Source organism: Chelonia mydas, chromosome 10 (genome assembly GCF_015237465.2).
Source record: "Chelonia mydas isolate rCheMyd1 chromosome 10, rCheMyd1.pri.v2, whole genome shotgun sequence".
Lineage (NCBI taxonomy): Eukaryota > Metazoa > Chordata > Testudines > Cheloniidae > Chelonia > Chelonia mydas.
The window spans coordinates 51,047,719-51,067,881 of NC_051250.2; the positions used below are offsets into that span (position 1 = coordinate 51,047,719).

Sequence of the window (20,163 nt, forward strand, 5' to 3'; positions counted from 1 at the left end):
GAAGATGGCTGCAGAAGGAACAAGGAATTTTTTCCCTTCCTTATAAAGAATTAAAACAAATCTAACCTTTATGCTTTGTTTTAATTCCCCTCCCCCTCCCGCCTTTAAAAAAAAACAACCCCTAGACGTGTCATAGTGTCGAGTCTCGTCTTCCCTGGAGAATTCTTGGGACTCTGATGCGGACTATCTGCTCTCAGTCCTTAAAAGATTAAGTCTACCCTTTCAGTTAACAGAGACATCTTTTCTCCCAAATGGTAGTTAATTAGTCCTAACACAAAAATATCATTCAGGCTACTTAAAACTAGACACTTCCTATCTTAGTCAGACTTCACTTCCTCTGTAGCCAGTATCTCATAACACCAGCAGTCCATCAAGTCTCCAGGGTAACAAAACATGAATCATTAGAGAGAAGACATTTCAGGTCTTCTTTACTCACAAAACACAAGGAGCACAAACGTTGTTTCTCCATGCCAGGTCACCTTTACTTATGTTTCCAGAAAATAAAAAGTTTTATTCTTTCAGATGAGCATGGATTTCATCGTGCCAAGCACTAGCTATGTGCATAAAGATTTAGTCTTCAGTTGTAAAGATATTATGCATATCTTTGCTTTCATAATGCAAGCAGCATCAGACTATTTACATGAATAAAGTTAAGCATGAATTTAAGCGTTTGGAGGATTGGGACATAAGCCTAATATTTCAGTAACAACACATACATCTAATACAGTAAAGGTCTTATAAAAATTCTCTTTGCTCAATTTAAAACTGACAGTCAATGTGAAAATATCTAATACAACAGACTATTATCTTAAACAGTTAAGCCATGCATATCTCAGTAATTTTTGGGACACTATTGTTGCAAAAGTATCTGTGCGTTAAAAAAAGCAAAGAGAGAGAGAGAGACTGCCTTGAGAATTTTTCTTAAATTACATAAAAAATACTAACTTTAATCATAAGAAAAGCCACTCCAAATCTCAGACACTCAATATACACATTCATATGTACTCCACTCTTATGGAACTAAAAAGTCTAAGACAATTATTAATATTACCCATAATCAATAAAATCAACTAGCCTTCAACTATGACTACAGATTACTATAATTGTTTACTCCCTGTAATCAAGTAGCTTTTTTTTAAAATACAATTTGAGCAATACCCAGTTTAAGCAGTTTGAGTCTTCTTCCATTTCCTGATAACTTGCATATGCACATCACAGAGAATTTCGCAAGCAACAGGGAAACAGTTAGGAGGACAGCTCCCGAACAGCCTAGAAAAGCCACCCCCTCGGCCCCCAAACCATGAGTGTCATGTTCTGGATTTTGTTTTCAGTTCAGTCTTGGGTCAATATTTTAAAGAGCATTTCTAAAACATCCTAACCCATTAAAGTGATTTCCATTACTGGGAGAGCAAGATGGTCCAAGGAGTTTATACAACTGCCAACAGTTAGCCATTTCTCAAGTCACATGAAAACATTTTACATTCAAATCTGGAGGATCTGATTGAAGAACGAGCTAGGTATGTAAGTGTCAGAGAAACTGAGGGAAAAAAAATGTGTAGCTATTTGTTTTCCTGCAAGACTGAAATATGATAGTTTATATTTATCCATTATGGTCTTCACTGTCCACTCCATTTAGAGAGCCCAGAATTTGTCCTCAGAATTTAACTCCTTTGGGGTAAGGGGTCTTTTTGTTCTGTGTTTGTGCAGCACCGAGCACAACAGAGTCCTGATCAATGACTGGGGCTCCTAGGTCTTATTTACAAAGCAATTTAACAACGAAGCGGGCAAAGTTCAATGTTTTGAGCAGATTGCCAGTCACCGCTACAAGGTTTGGGCGGAGAGCTCAGCAAAGGGCACCTCCCTAATGACTTGTCAAGTTGCTAAACAAGGGGGAAATGCACATAGCGGTCTCGAAACCGCAGCCGGAGATGAACAAGGCAGCGCGCGGTAATGCACTTCGCCAGAGATTGTGCGAACCGCAGCCTAGAGCCAGCTCCGAGGAGGCGGCTGAGATGGTGCTGAGCAGCTAGGAGCCAGGAAAAGGGGACTGGGGAGGGGGAGAAGTTTCACTCCCTCTTATCTCCCGCCGACGGGCAGAGGGCAGCCAGGCGGGCTTGCGGGATGCCGTGGAGAGGGGGCGGCCCGACCAGCAGGCTCCACGGGGCAAGAGGAAGTGCCCCAGGCTAGCATCTCTCCCCCGATCCCCTGAGCACGGAAGGACCCGGCTTCCCCCGCACTTGACTGGCTCCGAGCGAGGCGGAGACCCACCTCACGGGCACTCGCTCGCTCCATGACAGCTAGCCCGACGGCGATCAGTGTAGCCAGGCCACCACGAACCCGCCTGACCCCGCGGGGAACCAGCGCCAAGAGGGAAAGCCCAGGCCACTTCCCTTCCCACTAGACTCTCTCTGCCCAGCCCCCACAGCGGTACCGGGGGCAGGCGGCATTCGGGCAGCCAGCTCCTCTCCCCCGGTCTCTCCGGTTCCCCCGCCGCCCTGCGAAGCCCCTCACCAGAAGGAAGAAGACAACGAGGACGGAGGCGCCTCATCTCCAACCCAGCCAGGTGAGGGGAGGCAGCCCCGACCCAGCTCTCCTCGCTGGGGCTCCTCTCCCCAGCCCAGCCCCTCGCGATAGGTGACCGAGGGATGCCTGGGCAGCCCGTGCCCCTTTCCGCTCTCGGCTCCCCCGGCCCGGCCCCTCAAGGGAAGTGATCGGGGGGGTCCGAGGCAGCCCGTGGCTCCGTTTCCCGCCTAGCCCTCACCGATGGTGGAGATGAAGGTGGTGTTGAAGGCGTCCTCGCTGAAGCGGAACAGCAGGCAGGTCTTGCCCACGCCCGAGTCGCCGATCAACAGCAGCTTGAAAAGATAGTCGTAGGTCTTCGCCATCTTCGCGCAGCCAAGGCTCTGGCTTGCCGGGAGCGAGGGAGGGGGAAACTCCACCACCACTCCCCACCCACAACACTGACGCGCCAAAGCCGGCATCCAATCACCGCCGGCAACGCCCCGAGGCTAATCAGTACGCGCCGGAAGTGCGCAGCGGGCTGACGGGGTATGTAGTCTCTTGAGCAAAGATTCATTTCCGGAGCGCGGGCCGGTGGCTCTTGTGCTGGAGTAGGAGGCCTGCGGCTGCCCGGGCAGTAGCTCGGGGGTGGAAAGGGCCGTGTAGTGCGAAAACTCACTCAATTTATAGGGAGGAGGAGGATAGGCAGGGCTGCAATGAGGCGCCCTGCGGCTAGGAGCGCTGGGGCAAGGCCCCGGTGGTGCAAGGAGCCTGGGTGTGCTGAGCTGAGCGGCTCTGGGCCGAGGAAAGCGTCCTGCAATTTAATATCGCCTAACTCATTAACTGAATTAGTTCTAATGAATGTTACCTAGTTCCAGTGCCAGAGGACACTGGCTAAGGATCAGCTTGAAACACCTGGACTCTCTCCCTCCTTCCCCCCACCCCCAGGAAGGATTCATTTCAGAGGCTGTCACTGCCGGGCCGCTCTACTGGCATCAGGGAAAATGGTAGAAATGGTGAACATGCCCTGCTCCAGCCGCATCTGCCCTTCCCCTGAGTGTACTGTTTCCAACACATCTATTGTTTGTTTTATCTGTCAGTAGCTTTGGTGAACGTTCGTGCTTTGGTAACTGTGAAGACAGAAGCTATCCCTCTATTTTCAGAATAGGTGTAGTAGCATAATTGTGGTTGTGGCCCTGTGCTGCAAATGTGTCCATGGAACCACCTACAAATGGAGAGTTCAGTCTCCATGACCATTCAAGCCTTAATCTCCTTACTAAGATTTTCCCAGTGATACGAATCCCGTAGCACTAGACCCAGGACAAGGATCAGCAATACATTTAACATTGACACAAAACATCTGTGAGGTGGTAGTGACTTTCAGTTACTACCAAGCTTATTTTTAACTAATGGATCTTTGAATACCATGTGATGGAGCACTGCAAACAGATGTGTCCATTTCATCATATGAAAGGCTTTCTTTGCATCCAGTGGCAGAAGTGAGCCAACTGCAAACTTTGTGGTTTGGGTAAATACATTTAGATACCTACGCTTATTTATAGAACCCATAGCTTCCTTTTATAAAGTGTATTTGGTTTGGGCATGAAAAATTACATCCACACAGACTCTCCTAACAATTCTGCATCAATTAACTAATTTTATTTTTATAACACTCTGGTATCTGAAAAAAGAATATCCCTGAGCACTTGAATATCCTCTATATACCTAGAGTTCCTATGAATACAAACATTACACTGGCTGCTTGTAAACCCTACACTGCATAACAATACTCTATTAAATAGCTGCAGATATATTTGTGTATAGCAATGTTTCACCAACTGCCTGTACATAAACTTTAAAAAGTACTGCACCAGATATTTCTTTTTATCTGTATATAACAATCCTCCACAAAAATTTTTTTTAAGGTGATGCTAAGGTTTCAGGCACATGTCACATGTTAAAATTTAGAAAAAAAATTAGAAACCCAGAAAATGCAGAGTAGATGTTTCACTTCTGAGCTGAGGCATCCCATAGAGATGCCAACATGTGCAGTATCAAAAATGCGCACCAAAAACATGGGGTTTATCAGTTCTTTCAATACCGATATGTCTCTGATACTATTGGTAAGTACGATGACTTGTCAACATACTAATCTTTGTTCTTTTTATGTAAGTGCTCTGATTACACTTCCCAGGATATGAGGTTTGTACATGGAGACACATGAACTCAGGGTTTAATGACACTTGGATAATTGTCTACCACCTGTGATCATATGGCTTCATCCTGTGAGGTACTGGGGTCAATTTTGCCTCCACAATTACTGCTACTTGCAAAACTAAATATCTAAATTAAATTCGTGGGGATAATCAGGTATTTAGATGGTCAAGTGATAGAAGCTATACCCATAAATAAATGAGGACATAATACTTCAGTGATATGCACATAAAATTTTGCAGATGCAAAAAGAGATCTGGTGAAAGCTGATTTAATTTTGGCAGCAAATATTTCGCTTAGCCAGCTTAAATGGTTATATATCTGTGTAAAGTGAGATAAGAAGATTGTAACTTATAGATTTTTTCCCCAAAGTCTTTTAAGTACTGTTAACATGTCAGTATTTTCTTCTTTCATTTGGTACCTGTAATGTTCTGGAGTGAGTCAGCATCATTATCCATTTCTACAGTATCCTTCACAGTATGTCACAGGGTTGTATCAAAATAAACAAAACTATAAAAACAACTGACATCTATAGGAAAGAACTACTGCTTTAATTTAGTTTTAAAAGCTATAACAAAGTGTGCCCTATGAACAGAAACAGGGAGTTATACAATTGTAAATCATTGGGACAGATTATTCTCTCCCACAGGAAAACCTACAGGAAATGGTCTTGGGACGGTTTGCTCCAAATTATTCGGTTAAGGATTGCCCCTTAACTGGAGGGGAAGAGTCTGGCCTTAAAGACCCCAGTTTCCCTTCCCTTCCCCAGTTTCCAATCCCCTATGAGCTCTCCCTCACTTTCCTGTAACTATGGCTCCAAGTGGGGCCTGCTGACAAAGCAGTGGTGCCTGGTACCTTTCTTAAAGGATATTCTGCTCAGTAGTTAAGCTGTACTAATCTCTGAGTGGGCCTTCCACAGTACTGGTATTGTGGAGATGATGTGCAACCATGACCCCTCATCGCATACAGATTCTCAAGCCCTTTGCGGGGAAAAGGGGGGTTCCAGAAATGTGGGGGAAAGGATGGGGCTAACCCTCCCTAACAGGTAGTCTAGGGCCGATCTGTGTGAAAAGTGTCCCAACTGCACCAGGATTGCGGGGCTAGGACCTGGCCCATAGTTGCCAAAGGTCCTTTCTCACAGATGTACGTTAGGACAAGCTATGTTACCTGCTGACTTTGAACTAAGTAAAGAACTTGAGATGCATGGGGTTCAGTCATACATAGATAGCCAACATACATGTGCATCAAACATCGTAATCACTCTTTGAAATTAAACCATAATTTGATGGGGGAACCAACATAGAGGTCTTAAAACAGGGCCAAAGCATTCTATTAATTGGCCACCTAGAAGAATATGGACTGCTGCATTTGGACAAAATGTAATCAGGAGCTGCCCCAAACAATGAAATACATTAAGAAGAAGTCTTGAAGAAACAAATGCAATCAGCATGATTCCAAACCTTTCTTTTAAATAAAGGTCTAAGCATTGTGAGATTCCTGATATGGGAGCAAGATGTACTAGTTACAAACTATGAACACAAATCCAATGACAAATCTGGTTTCAAATTCTCTACAAGTTGGAAGTCTGTTTCAACAAGAACTTGGAACTAACCTTTGGTTTACTATATTATGATTTAACATTATATGACCTCCACAACTGGATATCATGTCAACAAGTGGAGCAGAAATCTCAGTCTGTTCCGCTAACGAACACCTCAGGGAGATCAGGATATCATCGGCAGAGCAGAGACAATGGAGCAATACAAGATTTTTTTCACACTCGTAATGCTCAGCATTGTTCAAACTGAAATTCTGGAATATGGTTGCTTAGTTTTTTTCTTTCTACATCAATGGTAGTTGGCTGTGTGCGTGTTATTAAGATGGGCTGTTGGGCTATTTATTACAAGATTTAAGATTATAAATGATGACAGCCTAATCTGGCACTGAAGCAATAAAACTGAATAGGTTAATTATTTCAGACCAGCATGAACCATCAGATTAGGGGAAACTACTAATGAAAAACTAATCACTGAAACATTTTCCATTTATTTTATTGTCTGAGGCCTGAGTGGCTACATAGCCTAATTCGGGCCTTTTTAAAAATTACCACATCAGCCTAGTTCAGCAATGAAGAGGCTTTTATGGAACAGATAGGTTTTCATATGTCTCTGGAGCAACACGTTTGTGTTCACCATCTGCTATTCAGGAGTAATTTTATAGAAAAATAAATCTATAACTCTTTAATTACTGTGGTGCTTTGCAATATTGTACTCAGTCCTGAATGGGAAAAGTACCAGTTTGCTAGACTTGCAAGACAGATGTTTATTTAACCACCAACTTAAAAATTACCTTAAAAACAAGACATGAAAATTCACTGATATTTACGTTTTTTCCTGCCTTTGTTTAGTATGTAAAAACTGCTACTGTAAAAACTGTATACCTCACAAAGCTCTTTGACTGTGTTTGAAAGGACGGTGTCAAGGCTGTTAGGCCTTAACAACTACCGTGACGTTTGCCCTATAAAAATTCCATTGTTTCAAACCAATCTTTGCTATAGCATTACATTAAAAAAAAAAAAAGTTGTGCATCACATGCTAGACAAATGTGAGCAATGACAGAAAATTTTATTTCTGTTTGACAGATATATTTCTATCTACTAATGAGGGACTACGGGGGTTTTTTTGTTTTGTTTTTAAAGAGGGTGAAAGGTAGAAGAAAGTTAATATTATGGGCCATCTAAAGGGTTACACTTCCATAGGAACAAAACAGAAAAGATTGTTGTAGTGTTGATTTGTATGTTGAAGGAATGGTAATGCAGCCTTTCTTAAACCCCAAATCATATCCTAACCCTAGTCAATTTCAACTTTAAACTAAATTCCCCTGATCATATCACCTGATTATAATAGTTTTAAGTTAACCCACATCTTTTTGTATTGTGTACTGTTAAACAACTGCTAAGTCCCACCCAAGAGATGGCAACAACTCATCGGGGGTGAAGTAATACATATGTAGCCCTTACCTTCCTCAAAGAACTGTAGTAAGATTTAATGAAGAACAGATGGTTTGTAAAGCACTCCGGTGGGGATCCTTGGATGAAAGGCATTAAAGACGTGCATAGCAAAATAGTCCTTTTATGCTCACTAATATCATATAAAATGTCACAAATATAAAATCTAAATAAACGATTTTATGTACAGAGAAAAAAATACAAAATATTTGTAATTGGTCTGCACATACTCGAATGATCTGAAATTCGTATGAGAGTAATGCATCTAATTCAACTTCCATTCCCATTTCTATTGTCTTAGTTGGCAAATACCATCACTTCTGAATTTTCAAATATCTCTTTCCTCCTTGTTCAAAGGAAAGCCTGACTGAATACAAAACCGATAGGCCCACTGAATGCAGAACTTGTTCAGTAGTGGCAAAACTCAGAAAATTAAGATCTTTTGCTCAATTTTAATGCGTTGTTGTAAGACTATAAGATTTCAAACACCAACAGAATGGTTTGAAATACACGGGTAGCTCTTAGACCCTTCTAGATGCTGTTATTTTAAGCACTTGTGGAATCCACAGGTCCCAGAACTGCTTCAACCATCTACGAACACCATCTAACTGCACATCATTACACCATCTAACTGCACATCATTGTGAGCTTTGTTCTCCAGCTTTTGGAGTCTGCTAACTAAATATAATAGTATTCTGCACTTAAGAATGACTGGTTTGGGAAGATGCTATTGTGATTTAAAACCAGTTGGTATCCATCACCTGAAACTGTTACATCTATTACTTCAAAATAATCTGCCATCTTTTTCTCAGTTGTAGTAGCAGGTCCTGCATTGCATCTAGGTGCTTCTGGATTCATTCTAGGCCTTGTGACAGTGCTTTCTGTAAGCCCTGCTGTTACCTGCAAGTGGATTTTTCTGTATTCTTAATTTTTTAGTCTTTAAGCAGAGATGTGCTCTTCATTACACAAACGATGGGCAGTGTGAACTCTTTTCATATGCATATTAAGAGAACTCTATCTAGGAAGGTGTTACATGGACTCATTTAGTAATGCAATGCAAAGTTAATTAAATATGCACACGTTTCAATCTGCCCATACCCCAAGAAGAAAAAGCATTACTTTGAATCTTATACATGCTACAAGTTGCATGCGTGTGGGCTACTAAATCAATTTAGTTAAACCAGTGCTATCTTTCGTGTGCTATTAAATCAATTCAGTTAAATCAATGCTAACTTTGCCTGGACACTCAAATAATTTTAAAACTGTTTAAAATGTCCTTGCCAATTGAAGCTAAATCAATATGACAAGTTAAAATTCATTTAAGAGTCCACTTAAAACCAATCTAAAAGTATATTTTTCTTAAACTGCTTCAGTTTGTAATACAGATAAGACCCCAGGCCGACAGAGTCTCCAGATCAAACATGCCATTTAAGTGAACTTAAGTATTAACTGAACTTAGATCTACAGTGTGGAAATCTGCCTGTAACATCAATCTAGTTACACCTGTATAAATTTCCCTCTTCTAAACAAGCCATTAGAAATTAAATTATTATTGTGAAGTCATGATCAGTCAATAAGTATCTCTTTCCAGGGGTTTGTCTACAGTACAAAATTAGGTTGATTTAATTTAGGCCAACCTGCTACAGCCACAGCAGTAATTTAATCAGCTGCTGGTGTCTACACTACTCTCCTTCTGCTGGTGGTGCATGTTCTTACCAGGAGAGTTTACACCAACTGAAGTGGGGCATTGTGTGGCACTGATGGCTGCACAGAGCTCATAGCTGGAGCCCCCACCCCATCCCAGGATGACAGCTGTGAGCCCAGCCCCCAGTCAATTTAACAGCACAGAGCCAACCAACACTGAAATTGACATTTTTGTCAGCAGTATGGGAGGCTCACAGCTGGAGCCCTGACACTGACAAGAATGTCAATTTCACAGCTGGAAGGCTCCCATGCTGTGAATTTGAGACCCTCAGGGGGCTCACAGCTCAGCTGTCACTCCAGGCTGGGGGATCCAGCTGTGAGCCCAGCACACTGACCACCCCCTGCTGCCCTGGCCCCGCCCCCACTCCACCCCTTCCATGAGGCCCCGCCCCTGCCCCCCCTCTTCCCACCCCTTCCCTGCCCCCATTCCAACCCCTTCCCTGAAATCCCCACCCCAACTCCGCCCCCTCCCTGCCCCCAGGGGGTGCAGAAGGGTGCAGGTGCAGCAGGGAGCTCAGGGCAGGGGCTTGGGGTGTAGGGTAGGGCAGGGGGTCAGGGTGCGGCAGGTGGCTCTGGGCAGGGGGCTGGGGTGCAGGAGGTGTGTGGGGTGTGGCAGGAGGCTCAGGGAAGGGGGTCACGGTGTGGGGTGCAGCAGGGGGTCGGGGTGCAGCAGGGGGCTCAGGGAAGGGGGTCAGGGTGCAGGAGGGATGTGGGGTGCGGCAGGGGGTTCAGCTGCAGAAGGGGTTCGGGGAGCAGGTCCACGCACGCTCCTCCAGGATGCGGCCGGGACCTGAGGGCAGGGGGAGCACAGGGGTCTGTGTATTGCCCTGGCCGCTCCTCCACGTACCTCCCCCAAAGCTCCCATTGGCCAGGAACAGGGAACCATGGCCAATGGGATCTTCGGGGGAGGTACCTGGAGGAGTGGCCAGGGCAACACATATACCCCTGTGCCTCCCTCCCCCCCAGTCCCAGGCGCTTTCCAGAGCGGTGCTGGGGCAGGGCAGCATGTTTGAGACCCCTGGTCTACACGGACACTGCGTCACCCTTACTACACTGACATAAGCACTATGCCTCTTGGAGGTGGAGTTATGATATCAGTGTAGCAGGCCACTTACTTCGGCGTAAGTAGCATTCTAGTGTAGACACTGACATAATTAGGTCAATGTAAGCCTTACGTCCACATAACTCTGTAGTGTAGACCAGTGGTTCTCAACCTGTGCTCCATGCAACACTATGTCTAAGGGATCCGTGAAAGTATTAGACTGAAAACTAACTGAACAGAATTCAACTATATATATACACACAATAGATTTCAAAAGGGGTCCTCACCTTCATTTGAAATTTTTCCAGGGTCCGCAAATGAAAAAATGTTGAGAATCACTGGTGTAGACCAAGTCCAGGAAAAATAATATTGTAATCTGTGTACATCAAGAAGATGATTTCTAATCAAAATCCACCATATACTCTGACCACACCACGGAGCAAACCCCAGAAAAATATCCCATCTCCAAAAGGCAATGAATGGAGCAGAACCGAGTGAAACGGGGTAAGCAGGATACTCAAGTTCTGCCTTGCAACCGCAATGGAGAAGTATTCTTTGCAAAAAGGGATAGTTCAGCAAAAGGACACTATGATGCGTGCGTTTAGAGAAGCTCAACTTCAGCTGTTAGACAACAAAAAGTTTTCAGTCACCTTTTTCTAAACATAACTACTATTAGACTGGGCCTTGATGTTTCCAGTCCATCTTCAGGAATCTTTCAAGTTACCCCTTTACACAGTTGATGTTCAACATCTTTAATTTCCTGTTCTTATTCTGCAACAAAATAAACTTGTATTTTATTTTTTTAACATTTGAATTGCAGCTGTAGTATTTGCTTTTAAGGGGGTGCACAGAGGGATCTATGGAGACATTCTGAGCACCGAGCTGATGGTGGCAAGCACTCACACTTTGACACAGTAAGCAGCAAACACTGCAAAATGAAGCTCCAAATAAACTCAAAATAGAGAACCAAAACTCAACCGTGGTGCTGACATCCTGCTTTTTGATCATGCTTCTGTGCCTCTCCTTCCCTAGAAACCTCTATTTTTAATGTAAACTCTAACTCAAAAATCTTCATAAGGCATTAGAGTGTTCTAGCAGGAGAAAAATTAAAAGAATGGAATGGTAATGTAGGAGGGGAAAAGGAGGAGGATGCTTTGTCATTTCTTTGGTGAGTTATGTATAATGAAGGTATTGTCTTGGTCGAAGGATTTTATAATCCTCCTCCCGAAACAACCATCTGGTTGTTACATTTTTATTTTCAAGCTACAGGTAAATAGGATACATTTGAAGGCAAAAGACTGGAAGGGAGACGAAAGTCTTATAAAGCAAGAATTGGAGTCAGCTGCTCTGTACTGATAACTAGTAGGATAGTAAACACAGCCAAGTGTTAGCGGAGTCTTTTCAGATTAAAGCATTTATAATGCAATTTGTATTATAAGTGCTTTAATCTAAAAGGTTTCAGAGTAGCAGCCGTGTTAGTCTGTATTAGCAAAAGGAAAAAAAGAAGGACATGTGGCACCATAGAGACTAACAAATTTATTTGAGCATAAGCTTTCGTGAGCTACAGCTCACTTCTCACGAAAGCTTATGCTCAAATAAATTTGTTAGTCTCTGAGGTGCCACAAGTACTCCTTTTCTTTTTAATCTAAAAATTATACAAAAATATAATTTTTAAAGTGCCCCTACCATCAACACATCAGATCATCGAGAGACACTGTCAGCTTACTGTTATTGTGTGATAACTCAATTTGCGTGCCCTAGAGAAGAAACCATTAAAAGTGGAAAGCCTATATAATGGCCTGAAACACTACAGCAGTTTCTCAACCAGGGGTATGCATACCCATGGGGGTACACAGAGGTCTTCCAGGGCATACTCAATTCTTCTAGATCAGTTTCTCAACCTGGGGGTTGCGACCACCAGGGGGATCACAGGACAAGTTTAGGGGGTCAAAAGTGCAGGGCCAGCATTAGGGGGTAGCAAGCAGGGTAAGTGCCTGGGGCCCCATGCCCGTAAAGCTAAGTTCCATGCTTCAGTCTCGGGTGGCAGGGCATGGGCTTCAGACAAGGCTCACAAGTGAAACACAGGCTCAAGTATCACACTGAAATGTGAGTAGAATATTTATATTCCAATTGATTTATTTTATAATTATATGGCAAACATGAGAAAGTAAGCAATTTTTCAGTACTAATGTGCTGTGACACGTCTGTATTTTTATGTCTGACTTTGTAAGCAAGTCATTTTTAAATGCAGTGAAATCTGGGGTAAGCAAAACAAAACAGACTCCTGAAAGGGATACAGCAGGCTGGAAAGGTTGAGAACCACTGCACTACAGGGTCCTGGGGCACTTCCTGCAGAATAAGGTGGAGGTTTTCTTGGTAGAAGAGATGTTTTGTAGCGCCAGTGTTTTGTACTGTAGAGAGCCAGGCCTGAGGCTCGCCTGCTGTCTCTGTGGGACTCGCTTGGTCACCCCGGAAGCGCTAGCCTCAGCGTTGGGTGCAGGGCCCCGTGGTCTCCGCAGGGGCAGCCAGGCCTTGGGGCCCTGTCAGGAAGGTAGCCATCCACCCTCGGAGCCCGTCATTGGCGTGGGTCGGCAGGGATCAGGGCTGCGTATCAGGCCGCGGGCCCTGGGGTCTCCCCGCAGAGCGGCCGGATTGTGCCCACCTCCGTCCTGTCTGTGTGGGAAGCTGCAAGCGGGGCTCTTGCCGGCCGCCGGGATCCAGGCTGGCTAACGGGCTCCACATCGAAGCGCAAGGCCGGGGAGTCTGAAGGACTCACACGGGGGAAGCGAGTTGAAAAGCGCTCGGGTGCCCGTAACTCGCCAGGACAGAGACTCACCAAGCCCCGCCATAGGAGAGATAAGAGCGCCCCAGGGACCATAGAGAAAAGACCACCACGCTTCTTGCGCGCCGCCTCCCGGAAGCGGAAGTCGGCCTATGAGCTCCGATTCGTTGCCGTGGCCCGACAGGCCCGCCTCGTTCACTGGTCATTCACTCGAAGGGTACTTCCGGTTGGGGAGACAACATGCCTGTGAGTTGTTTTGTTTACAGCGTTGGGACCCAGCGAGTGAATCACCTTAGCAGCCCCCTGAAGGGTGGGGTGAAGGGCCTCAGACTGTGGCCAGGGGAATGTGCCCTCCCCCAGCCCTGTGTATGGGACCCAGCTCCAGGGGCCCGCAACGCGGGCAACCCTCCCCTCGTGACCGGGATAGATGTGACGCGGGGGGGATTATCCTGGCACTGCGCTGGGCGGGAGGGACACTGGGGAGTTGGCGCAGCCACGTGACACTAACGGCACTGGGGGACGGAGTAACTGACACCCAGGACATGGGGGGGCCGCGACGTTAGCAGGGCGCCCGCGTGCTCACGGGAGGCTGAGGGCGCCTAGTGCCCTTTGCACGTGCCGGCACGCCCGTTACTGGCTTCTCGCGTTGGATTCTCAGAATAAAGCAGCCTTGCGCCAAAGGGGAGTGAGAGCGCCACGGGCCTGGCTGCTCCGATCTCCCGTCCTGCCCTGTACTGGGGTCTGTGATGCCACCTGGGGCCTAGGTGCTCCAATCTCCCGTCCTGGGGTCTGTGATGCCAGGGGCCTGGCTGCTGAGACTGCCCGCCGCCCCCCAGGCTTCCCTGTAGTGGGGCTGAGAGTGCTAGGGGCCCCGCTGTGGGACCTTCCCAAATCCCTTTTCCTGACCTCTTCTTCTCCCTTTATCTTGTGTGTGGACTATCTCTGCTAGGAGGGAGTCCAGTTCGGGGGTAGGGGGTGTTATATCTCATCCTGCTCTAGTGAAGATAAAGTTTAGTCATTCAAGTCAAGGACAGGCGGATTGAGCCCCCTCTAGACCACGCTGGCCCCTGTTTCATTTCTGCTGTGGATAACACGGAGGACACTTGTTTGCACTTTGGGAGGGTTGGGTGCTTAATTGGTTTAATCTGTTCTGAACCATCAGATTAGCAGGTGGCAGCTGTGGGGTTGTCTTTTGAAAAACATTCAAGGAACAATCAATCACATGGTACTGGCGCTGGCCTATTGGCTGCACTCCAGCTACCTTGAGTTAGCTCAGTGGCCTAGGTTTTAGTTTTCTTTAATCATCAGTTCCATAATGGATGGTTTTAGCAGCTTTGTTTTTTCCAGGCATTCCTGTTTCGTTTGTGTACAAATGCCTAGTCCAGCAACCCACTTATCCTTTCCAGTGATGGCAGCCTGATGCTTTCTCGCTGATTTTTGAAACCAAGATAGATTGTAGAACTGGAAATCCCTCTCTGAAACGAACTATCCAGAAATCATTGCCAGTTTTCTTTAGTCCACTACTCACATCTGATTTTTTTTAGTCAAGAGTGATGAACTGATTCATGCAGCTAGTTCAATAGTGAGAGACATTGCATTGGAAAGAATGATGTAATACATGTTCTATTACATTACTATAAGAACGAGGAGTACTTGTGGCACCTTAGAGACTAATAAATTTATTTGAGCATAAGCTTTCATGGGCTAAAACCCACTTCATCGGATGCATACAGTGGAAAATACAGTAGGACGATAGATATGATAGATACACACACAGAGCACATGAAAAAAATGGGTGTTGCCATACACACTATAATGAGAGTGATCTATTAAGGTGAGTTATTATCAGCAGGAGAAAAAAACCTTTTGTAGTGATAATCAGGATAGCCCATTTCCAACAATTGACAAGAAGGTGTCAATTGAGTAGTCTCGTTAGAAAATCTGGTTTTGAAGACTTTAAAAAAAAAAGACTTCAAAAACAGACTCCAATGAGAGACTGCTAAATTGGGATTAATTTGCAAACTGGACACCATTAAATTAGGTTTGAATAAAGACTGGGAGTGGATGGGTCGTTACGCAAAGTAAGGTTTCAGAGTAGCAGCCGTGTTAGTCTGATGCATCAGATGAAGTGAGCTGTAGCTCACGAAAGCTTATGCTCAAATAAATTGGTTAGTCTCTAAGGTGCCACAAGTCCTCCTTTTCTTTTTACACAAAGTAAAACTATTTCCCCATGTTTATTATCCCCCCTACTGTCACTCTCACCTTCTTGTCAACTGTTGGAAACGGGCCATCCTGATTATCACTACAAAAGGTTTTTTTCTCCTGCTGATAATAGCTCACCTTAATTGATCACTCTCATTATAGTGTGTAAGGCAACACCCATTTTTCATGTTGTGTGTGTGTGTATATATATATATATCTTCCTATTGTATTTTCCACTGCATGCATCTGATGAAGTGGGTTTTAGCCCACGAAAGCTTATGCTCAAATAAATTTGTTAGTCTCTAAGGTGCCACAAATATACGTCATTCTTTTTGCTGATACAGACTAACACGGCTACCACTCTGAAACCTATTACAATAAGAAGCATCTCCAAAGGTAGTGGTGGTATTGCAGGTGTTTCTAACACACAAATGCTTGCATATGCTGTTGGTTTTAGTTTTAAAGCATTGGAACTGGTGTACTGATATACATATACTAACTAAGAACAAAACAGCAGCATAAACTCAACAGGAAATCTCCCATCCAACTAATATAACTGGATTGAGCAGTATTTACCATCCAATACCATGACTTACCCTTTTTTGCTATTAAATCTAGTTGGATAGAGACATAGCACATCCATCTCTAGAGGAGGAGAAGAGAAAGCACAAAAAGAAACGTCTGGTGCAGAGTCCAAATTCCTACTTTATGGATGTAAAGTGTCCAGGTAAATATTTAAGAGCTTTACCCTTTCATTATGCATAACAATAATGAAACTTATGTGTAGTGAAGACTGATAATGAAAGGTCAATGAAATATCATTCCTAATTGTTGCGTAAATCTGCTATAAAAGGGAAAATGAGTGTACTTTCTGTGCTCCAATAAAGAGGGTTTGATTTTTTTTTCAGAACACTTCTGTTTGCTTTTTATATTAGAATAGCAGGTTTCACTTTGTTTTTGCCAGAGGACTGACTTAGGAACTCTCTTATGCTTCAGGATCTTAGATTTTTTCTCCCAAATGTATATTAAAAAATTGAGTGAAATGGATGGGATTTTGGCAAAGAAAAGCTAAGCCTGTTGTTCAGGTGACACACAATAGATGCTCTTAGCTGTACTTTTGTAAATCTTTCATTATTCCAAATGCACTGGTGGTATCAATAATGGGAGTACAAATGTAAGCTAGTTCTTGGTATTTTAATCAGTCATATCTAATTCTGCCCACATGGAGTCATAATAGTGAGAGATTAACTAGATAGTGTAGAAAAGGCTTCAGAGACTTGATTCAGTAGAACAGTTGTGTGTCATCCTAGAGTAACTTGTATTGTTGTAGGCAATGTCCAACTGCTAATATCACGAACTTTTAAATGTAATTGTCTAGTATCTTGCAGTTGCTAACTTTTTGTTGGAGGAAGGTTGTAAACTAAATAGATGCAGACTTTGCTATGTCTCTTTAAATATTTAACCACTTTAAGTTTACCAATATTCCCTTTTAGGATGCTACAAGATCACCACAGTGTTCAGCCATGCTCAGACAGTGGTTCTGTGCGTTGGGTGCTCAACTGTGTTGTGCCAGCCTACTGGAGGAAAGGCCAGGCTTACAGAAGGTAAGGGAGTATGTGTAACAATTAAGCCAGTTTTATTCCTCTGAAGGCTGTGCATTAATATACTTGCAAAGTGCTAAAGGTTTCATTTTCTCTGTGGCTTAAAAACCAAAGACTGAAAATGAACATTCTTCAGATCCCTCAGAAGTGAGTGTGTGTTTGAGAAGTGTTGATTTCTGGTAAATTGGGAGCTGGATTGCAACTGTATCTGCAGCTGGTCTTTTTTGCATTATATAAGGGCGGTGTAACTAAATCAGTATTCATCAAACACCCTGAATAGGCTTTAATGATTCCCTATACTCTGAATTGTAATTCCTTTCAGATTAACAGTAAGCATATGGCCAAAGTTTATAGTATGGTTCATTTACTTCTGAACCTGAAGGTTATCAGGTTTAAGTCCCTGGGTCACATGTTCACTGTCATGCTATGGCGTACTGCTGTCAGATTAAAACAGTCTCTGCTTGCCCTCTCCCCCTAGTATCAGCAAGATTCCTTGGTTAACATTCCCTGTGATTAAAATTTGTTTTTGTCAAACTATAGTTGAGTATATAATGGCTGCTCTGTTTGCATAGATAACTGGGGTAGAACCCGTGTTTAACTCATTATTATTTAAGTGCAGCAAGATGCTTAAAATATGAAAGGTGGTATATATTTAATCTCTTTTCAGAAAAAAAGTATGCATTTAAAGTTGATTTCTGGGCTATACTTTTCAGTGGTAAAACAGGCCAATAACTATGGCTATATAGGCATAAAATAGTAGTGCTGCATATATGTACATTCACAGAAGAGTTTACAGGAGCGCAGGGTGCCTGGAATAAGGCTGCAGGCGGACCAAACTACAGAACAACCCACCCTTACCAGAGAAATCACTGCAATTTAGGGTGTTTGCCATGGGAGGAGGGAGTAGGAGATCTGCCATTAAAAAGATGCAAAGTTAAGCTTTCAATGGCATAGGCATAAAGCCCCTCTCACTGCACATTTGAGATGTAAAAATGTAGCTATGTCATTATAATAATCAGATTAGGCCTGATCTGAAATGCTAATTTTTCACTTGAAAGTCTTGTAGAGAAAAAGTAAATTAAACCCATTATTTATGTAAACTCAGCTACAGAAATAGCCAGGGCAATAGGATGTTCTCAGGGTTGTCTCCTATAACAATTTAAGGACTATCCCATTTTGAATCCTTTTATGTGATTTGTTTACAGGTTGCTCATTTAGAAGAAAGCAACATTGAGTGCTCCCTTTGCCAACATGACTCACGTTATATGCTCCTGGAAGCCTTATCTGTTCAAAAACGTCGGTTAATCTAACAAGTTAATTATTCTACTTTGTAAGAAACACCAGCAATTATCTGGTGGGGTTTTTTTTCCCCGTCTCCCCAATAAAATGTCTTAATGTGCACAATTTTTCTGGAAGTCTATGGGTAATTTAGCTCTATTTTTAGAGCTTTTTATTACTGTATTTGAATGGGTGATGCCATTTCTCACAAAAATCGGAACTTAAGACTTGCTGCACACCGTTTTGTTAATTATAAACTGACTAATTACCACTGCTATATCAGCTATAGAAATGAAAGGCAAATGGAAACTGCTGCAGGAATACCTTAATGCTTAAATATAGGGGAAATTTTTTTTTCAAAACAGATTTATTTGGGCATAAGCTTTTGTGGGTAAAAAACCCACTTCTTCAGATGCATGGTGGGGTTTTTTCCCCATGAAAGTTTGTGTCCAAATAAATCTGTTAATTTTTAAGATGCCACCGGACTCCTCCTTGCTTTTGTGGATACAAACTAACATGGCTACCCCCGATACTTTATTTTTTTTTTTGCCACTGTTGTGATACATGGGGTTAAAACTGCCAGATGGATATATAAAGCAAACACTTTTCCACAGGAAAACTAGAAGGCATTCTCTCTGCATAGGGGATATGGCATATGAACAAATACCTATCAGAGAGCAAACTATTAGAGAGCTATGAATGGCATCAAGTCACAAGGAAATAAATAAAATTCAATTCAAAAAGTTAGTTCCATTCTGTGACAGGGTTAATCTAGAAAATTAAGTATGTTGGTATAATGCTTGTTAAGGCTAGTAAATTGCTATTAAATAGGTTTTATTCTGTTATAAGACCATGAATTAGCATTGTAAATTCTAAAAAGATATTATGCATAACAATTAACCAGCTCGAGGAAAAAAAATTGGTTGGCTTTTGTTTTTAAAAGGAGTGCTTCTCTTTCTAATTTACCATGGAATACTAACAATTGACATTTCAGTTATTTCTTTACATGGTAAACCATGTAGACAGTGCATTCTTAATCTATATCTTAAGAAGAATAATTTTATAGTAATGTCTTGATTTATATGTAAACAGAACTTTTTTTCAAAATTGCATAAAGTACATCTTCTCGTCGTTTGACTGGCATTGGAAATTTTGTCTTTCCCAAGTTAAACTATTCTTTTGTGGTAAGAGCATGATGTCAGCTTCAAATCAATAAAAAATAATGCTTGATACCGTATTTGCATCAGTTTGAGATGTTTTACTGCACTTCTTAGAAAGTGAGAATGAATTCTTAGTGTCCATCTCTTCATTTAAAAAAAATCCTTGGTATGTATGTTTTTCTTAAAGGTGCGAAGTGGCTTGTGTCAATTAGTTGATCCCTACATAACTATTACATATTCTACCAACTTTAAACCATATTGAGATTTCATGACAAACACAGGAAAACTTAAGAGCAAAGTAACGCAAGTCAGATTTGATGTATCATTCAAATTGCTCTAGGTGGCTAAACACTGCCCACAGCCTGTTAGAAATGCCAATGAGGCAAGTAGGGCACTCAGTTCTTTCTAGATATAAGCACAAGCTAAAACTAGTGGTTGATATTCCTTTTCACACAGGAGATTTTAAGAAAACCTGGAATAACTAAGTATTGCCAAACCAGAGTAGGTGAATAACCCATCTTGTCATTCTGTCTAATCCTGGCTGTTGGCAGTAGCTTAAATGAGATGTAAACTCCTGTAATGCTTCCATACAGTAAATTACATCAACCAGTGATTCTGATTTACCTTCAAGAAGCAAGAATGATTGTTTGCTTTTTATTTAAAAAAAAAAAAAA

The 20,163-nt window shown here is 42.9% G+C and overlaps 2 protein-coding genes across 3 annotated transcripts in view; one reads left to right on the forward strand and one right to left on the reverse strand.

The window, feature by feature from the left end:
• The window catches only part of RAB8B (RAB8B, member RAS oncogene family), a 46,538-nt gene extending 38,773 nt beyond the window's left edge, over positions 1-7,765 (reverse strand). Inside the window, exon 1 of one of the 2 annotated variants that reach the window (XM_043524734.1) lies at positions 2,762-7,765. In XM_043524734.1, coding sequence (XP_043380669.1) covers positions 2,762-2,981 — 220 coding nt within the window. In that variant the 5' untranslated portion in view covers positions 2,982-7,765. The remainder of the gene's footprint in view (positions 1-2,761) is intronic. The other variant, XM_007068883.4, reaches the window with a different exon arrangement.
• Positions 7,766-12,569: 4,804 nt separating this feature from the next.
• RPS27L (ribosomal protein S27 like) lies at positions 12,570-19,566 on the forward strand. The gene is made up of 4 exons (XM_027831037.3): positions 12,570-13,494; positions 16,069-16,177; positions 16,944-17,054; positions 18,257-19,566. Exons 1-4 carry the CDS (start codon positions 13,489-13,491, stop codon positions 18,283-18,285), a joined length of 255 nt encoding a protein of 84 aa, XP_027686838.1. The 5' UTR covers positions 12,570-13,488; the 3' UTR covers positions 18,286-19,566.
• The last annotated feature ends 597 nt before the right edge of the window (positions 19,567-20,163 follow it).